Source organism: Syngnathoides biaculeatus, chromosome 6, assembly GCF_019802595.1.
Source record: "Syngnathoides biaculeatus isolate LvHL_M chromosome 6, ASM1980259v1, whole genome shotgun sequence".
NCBI classification, from domain to species: domain Eukaryota; kingdom Metazoa; phylum Chordata; class Actinopteri; order Syngnathiformes; family Syngnathidae; genus Syngnathoides; species Syngnathoides biaculeatus.
In genome coordinates, this window is record NC_084645.1 from 19,954,924 (window position 1) to 19,970,634 (window position 15,711).

Consider the following 15,711-nt stretch of genomic DNA (forward strand, 5'->3'; position numbering starts at 1 on the left):
GCCATTTGGTCATTAAAAGCATCATTTGTCTTCTTTCTTAAATTATGAGCTCCTTTGAGGCGAGAGATGCATGATTTTTTTTTTTTTACTATTTTCAACTCGTTCCCCGCAGGCTTGTGATTAAATATGTTTGAAGTAGTTTTATTTTAAAAAAAAAAAAAGTCATAAAACATTCCTCTTTGGACTTTATTACACCAGAGCAACAATAGCAAGGCCATAATCTTATTAAATTAAGACTATTAAAATATGATAGCGTGAACAGTCCACAAGGAGCCAAGTTGGACAGAAAAACGAAAACAGGCGAGAGCCGCCGAGCGGTCGATTTCAGGGCCTCGGGCCGCCGTCACCGAGCAGGAAGTGAGGTCTGAGCCGGTCCAGGATCGGCCCACGGGGGGCTCCGGCCAAGCAGTGGGCCTCGTCCGCCTTCAGGCCGGCGGAGCGAAGCGTCGCCAGGATGTCGCTGAAACTGTGGCGCCCGCCGTGCGCCGTCATCACCGAAATGCTGACGGGACTGTCCAGGGCGCCGAAACGCCCCCGCATGGCGCTCAGCTGGGACCAGAAGCGCTGTCGGGGGGGGGTCCACAACACGACTGAAGGTTAGTGGCTTTGCATTAGTTGGGGGGGCAAGTCCAGCATCATGGAAAACAATTGCACTGAAAAAAAAAAAATACATATACTGTGTGTGTGTGTATATATATATATATATACACACACACACACACACATAATTCACGTATACAGTCTGACCTCAATATTTAACAATTTCAATAAACTACAACCAAACACGTTGTGCGCAAAGATAGCAGGCACGCAAACTAGCATGCGTGAATGAATCCGACCACGTGGCGGCGCTCACGTTTCCAAAAGGCCCAAACCCGCGTTTTGCTCGGTACCTTCGCGGCCGGAGCGGGCCCGGCGGGCGTCGTCGCGAAGTCGTCGGCGCACAGCAAAACTCGGAGCTGCTCCGACGGGCTCGGCCCGGTTTGGCGGCGGCACAGCAGCGCCGACAGAACGCCTGCAAGAACCGTCGCCACGCGGAACTATTTGAGTTCTTTTATTTTGGTCAAATTCATTCATTTGATGGGAAAAAAAATAAAAAAATCTGATTTACAAATGTAAAATCCATTTTGAACATTCTTGAGAGTTTTTCAGTGAAGTGAAAACTGCGATGAAAAAAAAAATGGGCCTGTCGAGAAGTTCTTATTTGAAGTAAATGTGCTTCGTGTAAAGTTCAGGATTCCCCCCCCCATTACTTTACAAATGTAATTCAATTTTAATATATTTGGAGATGCTTTTTTTTTTAATTAAAATGATAAAAATGTACATAATCCAATTGGAAGAAAATGTAACTTTCAATTTTTCTATCCATTGAAAGCAGATTTTTTGTGATTTTGCGTTTCGTCTATTTTTTGGGGGGGGGGGGTTCTGCTACATTTTGGAGAATAGATTATATTTTAAAGGGTTATTTTTTGTACTTTGTCTAATGCTTATTTTAAATTAAAAAAAAAAAAAACTTTGAAAGTTTTATTTGAAAATTTTTTCATTATTTGATTTTGTCTGTATTTTAGGAAATTGTTTTAATCAAAACATGATTTGAGAGTACTCTTTCCTCTTAAAAAAAGATTTTTAGCAAAATGTATTCTTCTTTTCCTTCATTGGGATTGTATTAATGTTGCAGGCACCCCCCCACCCCAAAAAACATGTTTGCAATGGAGACTCAAAATTGACCCCCCCCCCCCCCGTGATTGTGCCAATGGTGTCTCCGTGTGGCCTGCGATTGGCCTCCTGATCCGCCTCCTGCCTGAAGATGGCCGGGATGGGCTCCGGCACTCTCGCGAGTGACCCTGGTGAGCATCAGCGGCTCAGAACAAAAAGTGTAGTATCGGCCAAGTGTAAATTTGCATTCAAATCAGAAAAAGTTGCTTTTTTTTTTTTTTTTAAGCTATATTGAAAACTTTCATTTTAAGATTGCTAAGTTTACATTTTGAGTAGTCACATTTATTAATTCAAACGCCAAATGATTTTACTTCAATCTAGGAAAGGACTATGCCCCCACACCCAGTGTAGTGATTCATTTTCCCCCACATAAGTCCAGTAGTCCTCCAGCGCCACCGTCAGGACAACCCACCTCCTCGGCACGCCCGCGACACCTCCTCCGGCTCTGCGCTGACGAAAAGCTGCACCCGATTTTCAAGCAAACTGGCCACAAAGTCCTCCGGACCCGAAAAACAGAAGCGGCTCACTTCCAGACCTGGAGGCCCGTGACAATCAATTCATCGGATTTGTCAGGCTCATTTTACACAATTGACCATTTTTAGCGGCTTCCGACCCCCGCCGACATCACGGGCGTCCAAGCGGTGGCCCGAGCGGGGGCCGGAGGGCGCTCGCTACATTTGAAGCAAATCGAAATTGCCAACTGTGTTCAGGTGCAATAGCCTTGAGCGCAAACATCTGATATTGCGTGCTTGCAAAAGTGTGCACACCCCCCCCCCTATGCACTGGCACGTGCTTCAGTGGGAGTGAGCAAACGCTGCAAGATGTGACAACAAAAACGGCAGGAACATCCGGAGTTTCTCTTGGGTTCATCAGTGGTGGCCAGTGCCTGCTGGCTCCTAGTCAACGTGTTTGAAAGGGGTCGCTTCATGTCTCAACGCACCCACGTCCCATTTATGCGGGTGTGCAGACTTTTGCAACCACCACATCATCACAGTTGTTACTTCTAACTTGCCATTTTCCATTTTGATCAATTGACTTGCAGGGGTCACTGGTCAAATTCAAAAAGTTTTGACATGATTCATCTTGGTCTCATTTTTCAAAACCTGGCACGTGACAGGGGTGTGTAGACTTTTGAAACCCACCGTATTTGCGAGCGAGGCCTACCGTGATGTTTGGTGCTGCTCACTATGCGAGCGTTCTGCCGGCGCCGCCGCTCGTCGGTGGTCACGAGAACTACGTCAAAAAGCAACGACTCAGCAGAATTTGCCGCCACCAGACGCCGATTCACATTCTGCAGTGCCTAAAAAGAAAAAAAAAAAAAAAAAAACTTTTTTTCAATCTCATCTTTTTGCAGCCTGGAAAATTTGCAACGCTTCTCGTTGTTGCTTCTACTTGAACCTTCATCAGCGGGAAGGCCACGCCCACGCCGTGCACCTCGTCGCCGTCGGCATCGTCCAACGCCGCCGAGCACGAGATGGCCACCGCCAGCGCTTGCTCGGCGTCTTTCTGCAAAAAAAAAACATAACATTTGATTTGAAACCACAACAACAAAAATTGGGTTAAATGCGAGCGAGATGCCATTTTTGTGCCGTGAAAGGAGAAATATTTTTTCCTTTTTTTTTGTATATTACAGTTTGGCTTTTCAGTAAATAATAATAGTACATGTAAAATACTGTAGCTGGTGAAAAAAAAATATTTTATCTGAAATACTAAAGTGTTTTGATTACCTATATTAAATTGAGATGTGTATATTTTTCTAAAAAGCAAACAAATAATTTAAAAGCAAAAAAAAATGTGTTGTTTTTCAGGATCCATTATCTGAGCCGCTTATCCTCACAAGGGTCGCAGGAGTGCCCAGCGATGTTCGGGCAAGAACCGTGCAGGGTACCTCCTCAAAACTGCTTGTAGTTTTAAGATGTACGTACATTATAATTAAAGTTGTTGAAAGAAATTATGTAACGATAATTTATACGGCGCCTTTCAAGGGATATGAGGACGCTTGATGATTATCTAAATACGTTCATAATTTCAACTGTGTATGTAATATGAAAAACGAAGTTATGCAGCCAGGCAATTTAACGACAACGGGAGTTACATAATTCATCCTTAAATATCATGGCGATTTAAATAATAACTGAATTGATTCCGATTGGTCAAGCTGTAGAAAGTCTGATGTATAGAAAAAAAAATGGTTTTTCACAACTAATTTGGTCGAAAGATGCTTTAAGAAAAAAAAAAAAAAACTAAACTCAAAACCTTTTGATTTTCTTGCCTGCTTTACGTCGACGTTCGCGATGGTGGCGACCATTTCCGCCTCCGTGCTGACTTTGTCGGCCAAGGCAGGTTTAAAGAAAAAACAAAAGTTAAAAAGAAAAAGCTTTGTCGCCTGAAACCACCAATTTGCACTTCGAATCAGAAAGTTTTTAATCGACAAAGTTGCTCCAACACTGAAAAGTTCACTTCCGTCTTTTCTTACCACCTGATCTTCTTCCCCACCGTGATTGGCGTGTCACAATCGCGGTGGACGTTCACTATCGCCACCCTTTGGCCGACAAAAAAAAAAAAAAAACAAAACAACTTTGAAATCCATCCAACCATTTTCTTGATCGCTTATCCTCACAAGGGTCGCGGGGAGTGCTGGAGCCTCTCCCAGCTGTCAACGGGCACGAGGCGGGTTCCACCCTGAACTGGTTGCCATCAAATCGCAATTTTGACATTTAAAAAATAAAATCCACATTGATTTAAATTTGCAGTACATCCAAAAGTAAAAAAAAAAAAAGAAATGCGAGCCCTTTAAAAAGGCTGCTTGGTGACGTCACTGCTCGTTGACCGTCATCGCCACGCCTCCGAAGATGACGTGTTGCTTGACAGCCGAACTTGTCCAACAGGAGTTTTCTTGCCCGTTTTTTTGCTCTTGCTCGCCCAACTTCTTTCCGCCTCGGCCGACCGGAGACTCGTCGGAGATTTAAACCAAACGAGCCTAGTTTCGAACAACAACAACAACAAGAGGAGGCGGCGGCGGCTCGTGTCCGAACCTGGTGCGACGAAAAACTTTTTTCACTTCAGGTGTGTCCCAAATCTGAACGAGCTCCGACGTGATTGGCTGCCCGTCACCTTCGGCGACCACAATATTAGGCACGCTTTTGCTTCCGTTTCGATTGACACTGTCGGGGGGGAAACGTTTGTTATTGTGCAAATATGAGGAAAAGCGACAACTTGCAAACATTGGCAGTGTGGAAATTTGCAAGTCGTCCGTGTGTGAAAGACTTCGGAGTTCACAAGGCCGCACGGCACTTTTTTTTTTTTGCATCAATTGGGCCGCTCATTGCTTGCTGGGGTGAAAATATTGGTCGTCATCAGACTGTCTTATGCACCACATCTGATGTCATAACCAAATGCTATGCAAGCGCACACGAATGGTCACGGCAGACATAATGAGACCCAAAGCCAATATCAACAATCAACCAATCGGCGGTCGTCCATTTTAAGGGTGTAGCGGTACGGACCGATTCCTGCCCGTGCCTGACTGGCGACCGGTTCAGGGTGTAGTCCGCCTTTCGCCCGAAGCTAGCAGGGATAGGCTCCAGCTTTCCCGCAAGCCTCGTGAGGATAAGCGGCATTTTAAGTATCGTGTGACATATGAGGGCGGCACGGCGGGCTCAGCTGGGAAGTGTTGGTCCCGGGTTCGATGGAGTTGGCAATGTTCTCCCCCGTGCCTGCGTGGCTTTCCTCCGGGTGGCCCAAAAACGTGCAACATTAATTGGACACTCTAAAATTGCCCCCTCGGTGTGATTGGGAGTGCGGCAGTTTGTCTTCTGTGTGCCCTGCGATTGGCTGGCGACCAGTTCGAGGTGTACCCCGCCTCCCGCCCGTCGACAGCTGGGATAGGCTCCAGCGCTCCCCGCGACCCTCGTGAGGATAAGCGGTGAAGAAAATGGATGGATGTAACATGATAGAGGCTATGGTGTCCAAACATGGGGATAGAGCAAAGGATCCGACATAGAACCCTGTGGAACGCCTGACAGAAAATGACATTTAGCGACACTTAGCGCCTCTCCTCTCTCTTCCTCTCTCTCTCGCTCTCTCTCTCCTCTCTCTTCTCTCTCTCTCTCTCCCTTCTGCTTCTCTCTCACTCTGTCTCTCTCTCCTCTCCTCTTGCTCTCTCCTCTCGCTTCTCTCACTATTTCTCTCTCTCACTCTGTCTCTCTCTCTTGCTCTCTCTCTCTCTTGCTCTTCCTCTCGCTCCTCTCTCCATCTCTCTCTCTCTTGCTCTGCTCCCTCCATCTCTCGCTCTCTCCATCTCTCACGCTCTCTCTCTCGCACTCTTTATTCACCTCTCTCTCTCTCTCTATCTCTCTCTTTCTCCTCTCTCTCTCTTTCTCTCTTCTCTCTCTCTCTCTCAATCTCTATCTCTAGCCTCTCTCTCTCACTATCTCTCTATTCTCTCTCTCACTCTTGCTCTCTCTCTCTCTCTCCCTTGATCTCTCTCAACTCTGTCTCTATCTCTCTCTTGCTCTCTCTCACTCTCTCACTATTTCTCTCTCTCACTCTGTATCTCTTCTTGCTCTCTCTCTCTCTCTTGCTCTTCCTCTCGCTCTCTCTCTCCATCTCTCTCTCTCTATTGCTCTGTTCTCCCTCCAATATCGCGCTCTTCCATCTATCGCGACTCTCTCTCTCTCCACTCTCTTCCTCTCTCTCTTCTCTCTCTCTCTCTCTCTCTCTCTCTCTCTCTCTCCCATGCTCTCTATTGCTCTCTCTCTCGCTCTCTCACTCGTCTCTCTCTCTCTCTCCTTGCTCTCTCTCACTCGTCTCTCTTGCTATCTCTCACTCTCTCAATATTTCTCTTCTCACTCTTGCTCTCTCTTCACTCTCTTCTCTCTCTCGCTCCCTGCTCTCTCTCACTTGTCTCTCTCTCTCTTGCTCTCTCTCTCCATCTCTCTATATCTCTCTCTCTCTCTCTCTCTCTCTCTCTATCTCTCTCTCTCTCTCTCTCTCTCTCTCTCTCTCTCTCTCTCTCTCTCTCTCTCTCTCTCTCTCTCAGGTATCTGGTGACCAGAGGGCGGCGGAGGGGTGTTCTCCAAGGCCCAAACATGCGGAGGCGTCTGGACCGGATCCGGAATTGGGGCCACAGGCGGGACGACATCGTGGATCTGTCGGAGTCGCTCAACACGTCAGACGCGGAATGCGGCGAGGAGGTGCCGAACGCAACGATTATGCTAACGGCAGGGACGTGAAAATGCACGTAGCCTGAGGGGGAACCCTGTGGCACCCCGTAGAAAGAGGACAATTTTTTTTTTTTTTTTTTTTCAAATATTAAAGAAACGGCTGTTAAAACTAAAAAATACATTCCACATTATACATATGTGTTAATATTTAGAACTTTTTCTGTTTTTAATAATCCAAAAACTACAAAGTGTGAGTGCGTGAGAATCATTCGCAATTTGTACCAATATTTATTTTCAAATGTACATTTTATTTTTCTTCCAGTTTGGTACGATTTAACGCCACGTTTTCACATCCGTTGGTTCAGGTTGCTTCAGAAACTCTTTCTGCATCTCAAGATGAGCCCAAAACAGATCTGAACGAGGTCAAAGGTCACCTGGAGATCACCTTGTTGGAGAAGCACTTCTTACGTGAGTCCTCGCCGAGCGTCGGATTTTCTTAATGTTGCCGTGTCACGTGACCGCGGCCGCGTGGCCTTCCAGAGGAGGAGCTGAAGAAAGTCAGGGAGGCCGAAAACGGCGTGGAAGCGCTGCGACTGGAGCTGGAACGGGAACGCTGCCGGAACGCCGAGCTGGAACGAAGGCTCAGTGACCTCGTCGACGCCAGGCGAGGAACAAATTCTCCAGAAGTGACCCCGAAAGGCCCGCTTGACTTTTTGAGACTTTTGGTTTTGGTTCTACCCAATCCCACGTTGCATCATCAAACTCCTTCGTTTTTTTGTCAGACTCGCCGAGTTGCCGTCGAGCGCGGCCAAAGCCCCGCCCCCTCGCGACATCCCCGACCCGGCGTCGGAGGACGTGTACGGCCGCTTTCAAAGATGGCTTTCCGAGCATCTGGGCGTCGACTTCGACGACTTCCGCACGCAACCTGCGGAAGAGGCGCCCGAGCCGGACGAGCCGCTCAGCGCCAGGAGGTGAGCCGCCGTCATCGTCCTCGCAAGCGATTCATATTTGGTATTCATTTGACTTTTCCTCCTCCACAGGCTGACGGAAAACATGAGGCGGCTCAGTGAGTCTCTTGACTTTTGATGCAAGTTTTGCGCGACAACGAAAGCGAGAGCGTCGGTCATCCCAAACCGGGAGGGTTGTCGCTCCAACGTAGGACAAAACCCTCATCGTTCCGAGACGACGGCCCGCAAATCTCGAGCGACGGGAACGAGAAAAGCGGATCGTGAGATTTTTGAACGCAGCTCCCTCGGACATCCGTATATGTGCAATATTTGACCACGAGCTCTCAAACATACTCGAGACTCGTCCAAGTCCCATCGTTGAGCGGCTGCCGCTTTCGGTTCCGCTAACCAGATGAGCGCTGAACTGGGAACTGGGCGGAATGACTCGAATTCCATCCGAGTTCGGGATTTGGGCTGCCACGTTTCAATGAGCTCGATCATGGGAGCATTTCAAAAAAAAAAAAAAGAGCTCAAAATGACAGTTTTGGAATCGGTGATTGTCGTAGTACATTTATTCAGTTAGCCTTTGCTAAAGTAACGTTTTTGGCCGGGTACTTTTTGTTTTTTCATCGAAAGATGAATTTGGCACGAAAAAATTAGTATTAAAGTGTTGCAGTAAAAACAGATGAAGAATAATCGTGACTAATTACAATATTGCTCAAAATGATTTTGTCCTCCCGTGACCCTTGTGAGGATAAGCGGCGAAGAACATGGATGGACGGGCGGAAAGAGGAGACTCTTTTACTTCACTGTAAAATCAAAGTTGCTTTCTAGCTTCTCAACGCGGGTTGAAAATATGGAGAAAAAGGATCGAAAACGAGAAATGTTGGCGCTAAGCTATATTTCCGTTGATTTCTATCGTTGAAGAAAGTCAAATTGTGTTTTTGATGAGATGCAAAATGCACATTTGCAAGGTGAAGGCGCTTATTTGGAGCTTCGGAATGCCACCGGCAAAGCGGGCCAGGCCAACCTGTTGAAGAACCGACGTGTACGCGTAGCGCTCTTGAGCCGCGGTCGTTGTTTTTTCAGAGCGAGGACTGCGGCCCATCAGCAGCTTCCTGCGCGACCTCTCGGCCTTGTCCAGCTGGTACTCCGTCTACACCACGGCCATCGCCTTCGCCGTGAGAGGCCTCAACGCTAACCGGTGGGTGCGAAATGCTAACTGATGAATGCTAACGGTGAGCCGTTGACAGGTGTACACGTACGCTACGTGGCGGGGCTGGACGATCTCCGTCTTTCTCTTCCTGGCCGTCCTGCGCCTCTCTTTGAACTACCTCATCGCCGGGTGAGCCCCGCCCACCGCGTCCCGTCGGCCAATCGCGATGCCGCGTGAACGACGTCGTTAAGACACCATAATGCGCCGCGTTACACAGGGGCTGGAGGATTCAGTGGAGCATCGTTCCGGAAGTCTCAGAACCTGTGGTAAGGGCGCGCGTACCGCGTGGACTGGATCGGTCTACGTGTTTTGTAACTATTCAGAACAACGGGTCATTGTAGACCACCGATCAATTTTCCATTTCCTTTCGATTGCCGTTTCGATTTTGTCGGTGGTTCGTCCCAAGACGATCGACGGGCGTCACGTTTCCGTCTTTGCAGGAGCCGCCCAGGGAAGACCTGACCGTGACGGAGAAGTTCCAGCTGGTTCTGCACGTGGCCCAGAGAGCTCAGGTGACGTAGGCTACAATAGAATTTATCGTCGTCACGCCTCCTACAACGAGATGTACAAAAAGTGCGAGGTAAAAATAAATCGTGTTTGTAAAAACGGCTGGAATGCAAAAAAATGGATTGCGCAAGAGGGTGAAAGCAGCGCGTCTTCGCATGTTGATCCATGGCCCGACTTTTTGTTTTTTGGGGTTGGATCTTGGTCTGTTGATGGTTGCGCGCCGCCACGTTTGCGTACACGCGCTCACCTGGTTTGGGTCCACGAGCCGAGTTCACCACATTTGTGTTTCGCTCTCGTCCTCGGCAGAATATCTTTGGCAAGATGGCCGACGTCTTGGAGAAGATAAAGAAGTGAGACGGCGGGCCCGTCCGTTCTTCTGGTTCCAGCTCGGGGACGGTTGGGCCACGTTCCGATTTGCTTCTTTGCTTTTTGTGTGCGCGCAGTCTCTTCATGTGGGCGGAGCCTCAGCTGACAAAGAAGCTGTACGTGACTCTGTGGGTGTCCTTCGTCGCCTCCTGCCTGCTGCCATACAAACTGCTGGGATTCGTCATCGGTAGCATTTTTTCTTCCATTTCCGTCATCCTCGCAGATCGTCCCCCGCGATGGCCGCCTCTTCTGTCATGCAAAATGGAGGCAGACAATTTTGTGAAGTGACACATATCAGTCTAAACGTGCACACGACATCATGTTAGATCGACTTTAAAACGCTCCCGGGAAAGGTGAACATGGACGCTCGCGACTTTGCGGAGCGACCGCACGTCGGACTCTCAGCCAGGAAACATTTGTCACTGTCGCCGCGTAAAATCGGATCGACTGTAAAGCCGAAAAAAGTCGTAACGTGACAAAGTAACAACGTGACCCAACTTGGTGGCGCCACCTCATCTTCCCCTCAGGTGTGTTTGTGGGCGTCAAGTTCTTTGTCGTCAACTTCATCTTCAAGAGTTGCCCCAAACTCCGCCGGCGCTACGACACGGCGCACATCGTCTGGAGCGGCCTGCCCACCGACCTCCAGATGAGGGAGCGGAGCGACCGCCCGCTTGGCAGAAGACGGGTCAGTGCCCGATCCGTTTTTTTCACCTTGTTTCCCACGTGACGAGACAGGAACCCGCCGCAAAGTCGGTGGTGCGCAAACGCGGCCATTCAGCCCCACCGGGTAATTTCCATCAAGATGGTTTTGTAGCTTGACGCCTCATTTTACGGTGCAAATTGTCCATGAAGTCTTTCGCTGCCGAGGACATTTTGCGCCACAAGTACAATTTCCGACGGGTCTGGCCCAGCTCGACTGTTAAATTCAGGTTTGTAGACCACCGTAATGACAAACAGCCACCAGTAGATGGCGGTGTCGACTGTGGATTTGAGATCAGAACAGCGTTTTTGCGTAGAAGATAAAGATTAGCCGTCCATCCGTGTTCTTGGCCGCTTATCCTCACAAGGGTCGCAGGGAGTGCTGGAGCCTATCCCAGCTGTCAAGGGGCAGGAGGCGGGGTACACCCTGAACTGGTTGCCAGCCAATCGCAGGGGACATGGAGACAAACGACCAGTCGTGCTCACAATCGCACCGACGGGCCAGTGAATTTTCCATGTTTTGGGGATGTGGGAGGAAACCGGAGTGCCCACCCGGAGGAAACCCACGCAGGCACGGGGAGAACACGCAAACTCCACACAGCCGGGTCCGGATCAGAACTGTGAGGCCGACGCTTTCCAGCTGACCCACCGTTCCGCCAAGATCAAGATTACGTGGTCAAAAAGTTGAGTGTAGAACCTACCCGGAAAAAGCATCCTGAGACGCTGTAGCGCCACCTTCGGGTCGGGGCGCAAAGTACGAGTAGCAAGGCACTGGCAGAAGTGACTTGAAGAGAGGAACCAATCCATGTCGGCACACATCCGGTTGTAGTTTGTGATGTGTTCTGTTCCCTCCCCAGTCCAAAGAAATAGTCCTCTCCGTTCTGTGCTATCAAATCCCCGTAAAACTGTTTTTAAAAGAATGTCATTTGGTCACGTGTCACCGTGCGCGTGTTTTAACCTTGACTTTTCTGCAGCAGAGTGAGATCTTCCCTTCAATCGTCAACGTTTTTCGGGAAGACACACCCTCGCTTGTCCATACAGGCGGGCGGAATGAACGGGAAGACTTCCTTTACAGTTTTGTTGAATGGTTTGCTTTCGCGCTTCAGGGTCCTGGCACCGCGGACGACGACGGAGGAGGAGGAGCAAGTCGATACTACAGCACCAAGCGAGGAACCTTCTACGAGGTCTTCAACCTGCCCGAGAGAGAGCGCCCCCTAGAGGGTAAAGTCAGAGGCTCAAGTTTTTGACTCTTTCAGGTGCCGACGCCTGCCCGGCCGGGGGGCCGGTGTTGGCGTTTCTCTCGCTCGCGGCGGACCGGAAAAAGCCGAGATTCCCCCGGGCTGATCTCAAATCCAGACCGCCGCCACGCCGCGCCGCCATCTACTGGCGTCCGTTCGCCGTTACAGTGGTTTACAAGGCGGAATTTCCCCGACAAGCTGGGCGAGAACCTCTCCCCACGCCTGCCTGCTGACGAACTTACGTGCAGCTTCCGGTTGACCGATAGAAACGGCGGCGGACGAGTTTGCGCTCCACCTTCCTGGCTGACGACGCAGCGCCTTTTTCAGCTAGCTGGAAAAGGGCTGCCAAATCCCACGATGCAATGCAGAAAGCAAGTTGCATTGTGGGATGTGGCAACCGTGAAGTGTGCTTTCATTGATTCTACCCAGCACTTGAAAAAAAATAGAACTTGCGCTGTGGTCGGAACTGAAGAAGTTTATTTGCATTCATTTTCCTGAGTTCGGAACATTTCGGGACATCGCGAGCATGGAACAAATGAAATGCGGAACCTGATTCCACGAAACGTGTTTTTGTTTTTGCGTGTGTAGTGTGTGAGAACGGTTGGCGCTGCTGCCTGATCAACCGCGACAAGAAGACCCCCGCGGACTACATCCGCAACGGCGTCCTCTACGTCACCGACAAGTAAGGCGTCGGCGTTGGCTCGCCTAAAAAAAATCATTTGCAAGTCAAAAATCACACCGTGAGGATTTTGCGACACCAACTGCATTGTCCAAAGGTGTCACAAGGGAATCGTAAACAAATGATTGACATTATGTATTATATTTCAGTGCTGTCGGCTTTAATACGGACTACATTGCTTACAATATCTCGCAAAATGAGATTTCATTCAGCAGCTCCGTTCGGTTCAAATGAAATTTACTACAGAGTCAAATATTTCATCATTTACATACATTTTTTCTTGTATCATTTAAAAACAAAAAATCATATCTAACAAAGAGCCCGAATTCGCCATCTAAAGAAATGCAATGATTACAAAAGAAGCAAAAGAATTTTAAATCTTACTGGACTGAAATTTCATTCATTTGAAATCCTTTTTTTTTATTCCATGGCCTAAAATCAGCCGGTGTGTTCCATGCAAAGTTATTATAATTGAGTTTGAAACCGATTTGAAAGTGTTTGAAAATTTGTTTGATTTCAATTTAGCCTTTAAACCACAGGTGTCAAAGTCAGGGCTCGGGGGGCCCCACCCGGCCCGCTTCATTGCACGATGTGGCCCGTAAAAAGCAAACAGTTTTGCGTCAACGTCCGCACTTCCGCTGTTCCTTTGGCACGCCCGCGATCTGATTGCCAAACTGATGTTGTCCTTGTGCCCCCCCCATCAGCTACTTGTGCTTCGAGTGTTCCCGCTCGTCTTCATCCAAGAGGGACAAAGTCATCAAACTGCTGGACATCATCGACATGCAGAAGGTCTTCGCTCCTCTTCGCTCCATTTTTTTTTTTGTTGGGGGGGGGGGGTGCGTGTGATGTGTTGTCTTCAATACCTCTTCTCCCCCCCCCCAGTACAAAGTGTTGTCCGTGTTGCCCGGCTTCGGGATGGGCATCTCCATAGCGACGCCATCCACTCAGAAGGTGAGAAGCACAAATGCAGGGGTGCGCAAACTCTGGCCCCCCGCCCCACATAAGTTCGTTCATTCATTCATCCATCTTCCCTTCCGCTTATCCTCACGAGGGTCGCGGGCGTGCTGGGGCCTATCCCGGCTGTTATTGGGGAGGGGGCGGGGTAAACCCTCATATGGTCGCCGGCCAATCGCAGGGACAGACAACAGTCGCACTCGCAATCACACCTACGGGCAATTTAGATGATAGCATGTTTTGGCCACCCGGAGAAAAGCCACGCAGGCACGTGGACAACACGCCAACTCCACACAGGCGGGGCCGGGATTTGAACCCCGGTCCTCAGAACTGTGAGGCAGATGTGCTCACCGGTCATCCACCCGTAATTTCTCATTTTACTTTGGGTTTTAATATTTATCTAATAAGACCTAATTGGACTTATTTTTAATATTCACACCCCAGGTGCGAGTCCGTCGCTGGCGCCCCCGGGTGGCGGCCATGTGCGCCACCACTGGGCCAGAGGTCAATATGTAATAAGAAGAATGACATACATAAAAACGTACAGGGACAGTTTCAATATTTTTATTTCATTGAACAATTGATTCAAGGTTTGATTGTAAACGATTCAAATCATTGTTTTTAAATCAAAAGAATTTATGAAACATTTCTCGTTTTCAAAATGTCATATTTCAATTTTTCATCAAAGTTAAATACAGTGACCAATTATTACAAATATGTCAAATGTACAATTATTTTATTTTGAAGTTCTTCCGAGTTTTTTTTTTTTCAAGATTAAGACAGATTATAAATAACAGAATATCAATGAGAAAAATGATTTTCATGTCCTGTACATTTAACTTTTTATTTTTAAGCATGCAATTCATTTTGTATCAATTTAAAAATGAGTGAATTATTACACTCCTTTTAATTATCGATTGCTTGATTGCTCATCACTGGCTAAAATTTTGTTGGGTTTTTTTTTTTTTTCATTTTTTGGTTTCTTTTCGTCACTCAGCCGATGGTTTTCGGAGCCATGACCAACAGGGACGAAGTCTTCGACGCCATCTCGGCCCAGCGCAGTCTGGCCGTTGCCACGGAGATGGCGGCCAGCCCCGAGACCTAATAGGTCGTCGTCGGCGGCGGCGGCGTCGTCGGCGTCGGCGTCGTCGTCGTCGGCGTCGTCGTCGTCGTCGTCCTCTCCCAAAGGCGTCCGAATGATTGACGCACTGAAAGGTGAAAGGTCGCGAGACTTCTTGGTGTTAACCTTTAACAGGTCCAAATGTCCCAAAATAATCACGCCATTGGTTGTCACCTTCTTTTACTATCAAACAAAACAAAACAAAAAAAGTAATTTGTGGAACAACAACAACAACAAAAAAGTCACGTATCAATGTTACGCTCTTTTCTTGTTCTCCTTTTGATGTATTATTTTTGTTTTTTATTGTCCCCACCATAATTTGCCTTTTCGTCTTGGGGTTGTCAAAATGAAATGTGTGTTTCTATTTTTGTACAGTGGAGCTTTTGAACACTTGCAGTTTTTGTGTTGTGTAGTACCACAACCGTCCTGTTGGTGGAGTTTCTCTTCTGGAGCTGCAAAAGAAAATTACAGTATTCTATTTTCTTTTGCTTTTTCACTGAAATAATATCAAACATTTTGGTGCTAATTTTCACCTGTGCTAGTTATTGCGCTCTTACAGCGGGAAGTTGGTTTTTTTTTAAAGCAATTTTTGCATTTTAATAATTCAAGCACATTTTCAAATGCAGGCTTTTATTGTGACAGTCGAGATCCAGGAAAGCCTTGCAATAAATGAATTCCATGAAGTAGCGATCAAATAGTTTTCGGAATGATTTCAGTAAATGTGTATTTTTCATATATGCCATTCAATATCTGGGCGTGAAACTTTAGGGGGGGGGGGGGGCGTCCTGTTGGTGTACTCAAGCCCAACTAGAACGAACAAAACGTTGCCCTTGTCTTGCATTTTTATCAATTCCACATTTTTATGCGTGTGCGCATTAGCCATACAGCTAGGGCTATCGTTGCATCCAGCGTAATTTCCGGGATTATTTAGACATTCACAGACACTTCAGGCAAAGGCAGAACCAAAAGAAAAAAACCAGATTATAATAATTATGTATTTGTACGTAAGTGACTGTGACCGGTTGGTGTCGCGGCCAGCCGATCGCATTGTTCAGTCGACTTCTAGTTCCGAGAAGGCCGCCTCTTCCTTCCGGCGCTTCCACG

At 47.9% G+C, this 15,711-nt stretch overlaps 2 protein-coding genes across 8 annotated transcripts; one reads left to right on the forward strand and one right to left on the reverse strand.

Annotated features, from left to right (window-relative positions):
• Positions 1 to 165: 165 nt before the first annotated feature.
• On the reverse strand, positions 166 to 4,865 carry LOC133502758 (cytosolic 5'-nucleotidase 1B-like). 5 transcript variants are annotated; one of them, XM_061823958.1, is made up of 7 exons: positions 4,193 to 4,258; positions 3,989 to 4,041; positions 3,115 to 3,222; positions 2,881 to 3,016; positions 2,129 to 2,251; positions 894 to 1,015; positions 166 to 564 (listed from the first exon to the last, which is right to left on the reverse strand). In XM_061823958.1, the coding sequence occupies exons 2-7, from the start codon at positions 4,022 to 4,024 to the stop codon at positions 325 to 327; spliced, it is 765 nt and encodes a 254-aa protein (XP_061679942.1). In that variant the 5' UTR covers positions 4,025 to 4,041; positions 4,193 to 4,258; the 3' UTR covers positions 166 to 324. The 5 variants fall into 5 exon arrangements, with proteins under 5 accessions (XP_061679942.1, XP_061679946.1, XP_061679945.1 ...); XM_061823962.1 differs by lacking the exons at positions 3,989 to 4,041; positions 4,193 to 4,258 and adding an exon at positions 4,752 to 4,865; XM_061823961.1 differs by lacking the exon at positions 3,989 to 4,041 and having other exon boundaries at positions 4,193 to 4,233.
• On the forward strand, positions 4,269 to 15,280 carry LOC133502756 (GRAM domain-containing protein 4-like). Of its 3 annotated transcripts, XM_061823955.1 has the most exons (19): positions 4,269 to 4,782; positions 6,758 to 6,911; positions 7,247 to 7,349; positions 7,422 to 7,545; positions 7,664 to 7,852; positions 7,922 to 7,947; positions 8,918 to 9,009; positions 9,082 to 9,173; positions 9,262 to 9,310; positions 9,485 to 9,556; positions 9,858 to 9,901; positions 9,995 to 10,104; positions 10,445 to 10,602; positions 11,723 to 11,837; positions 12,443 to 12,536; positions 13,238 to 13,322; positions 13,416 to 13,484; positions 14,485 to 14,606; positions 14,655 to 15,280. In XM_061823955.1, the coding sequence occupies exons 2-18, from the start codon at positions 6,807 to 6,809 to the stop codon at positions 14,590 to 14,592; spliced, it is 1,635 nt and encodes a 544-aa protein (XP_061679939.1). In that variant the 5' UTR covers positions 4,269 to 4,782; positions 6,758 to 6,806; the 3' UTR covers positions 14,593 to 14,606; positions 14,655 to 15,280. The 3 variants fall into 3 exon arrangements, with proteins under 3 accessions (XP_061679939.1, XP_061679938.1, XP_061679940.1); XM_061823954.1 differs by having other exon boundaries at positions 14,485 to 15,280; XM_061823956.1 differs by having other exon boundaries at positions 4,269 to 4,754; positions 14,485 to 15,280.
• The last annotated feature ends 431 nt before the right edge of the window (positions 15,281 to 15,711 follow it).

What these genes read in the sequence shown, in the direction of transcription:
- LOC133502758 (XM_061823958.1), bottom strand. Translation starts at nt 4,024, where the DNA reads ATGGTCGCCACCATCGCGAACGTCGACGTAAAGCAG. An exon ending in CGAACGTCGACGTAAAGCAG is followed by an intron (nt 3,223 to 3,988) that starts GCAAGAAAATCA and finishes TTTTTTTTGCAG; the next exon opens with AAAGACGCCGAGCAAGCGCT. An exon ending in TGGCCTTCCCGCTGATGAAG is followed by an intron (nt 3,017 to 3,114) that starts GTTCAAGTAGAA and finishes TTTTCTTTTTAG; the next exon opens with GCACTGCAGAATGTGAATCG.
- LOC133502756 (XM_061823954.1), top strand. Translation starts at nt 6,807, where the DNA reads ATGCGGAGGCGTCTGGACCGGATCCGGAATTGGGGCCACAGGCGGGAC. An exon ending in ACGCGGAATGCGGCGAGGAG is followed by an intron (nt 6,912 to 7,246) that starts GTGCCGAACGCA and finishes CCGTTGGTTCAG; the next exon opens with GTTGCTTCAGAAACTCTTTC. An exon ending in GGAAAACATGAGGCGGCTCA is followed by an intron (nt 7,948 to 8,917) that starts GTGAGTCTCTTG and finishes TTGTTTTTTCAG; the next exon opens with AGCGAGGACTGCGGCCCATC.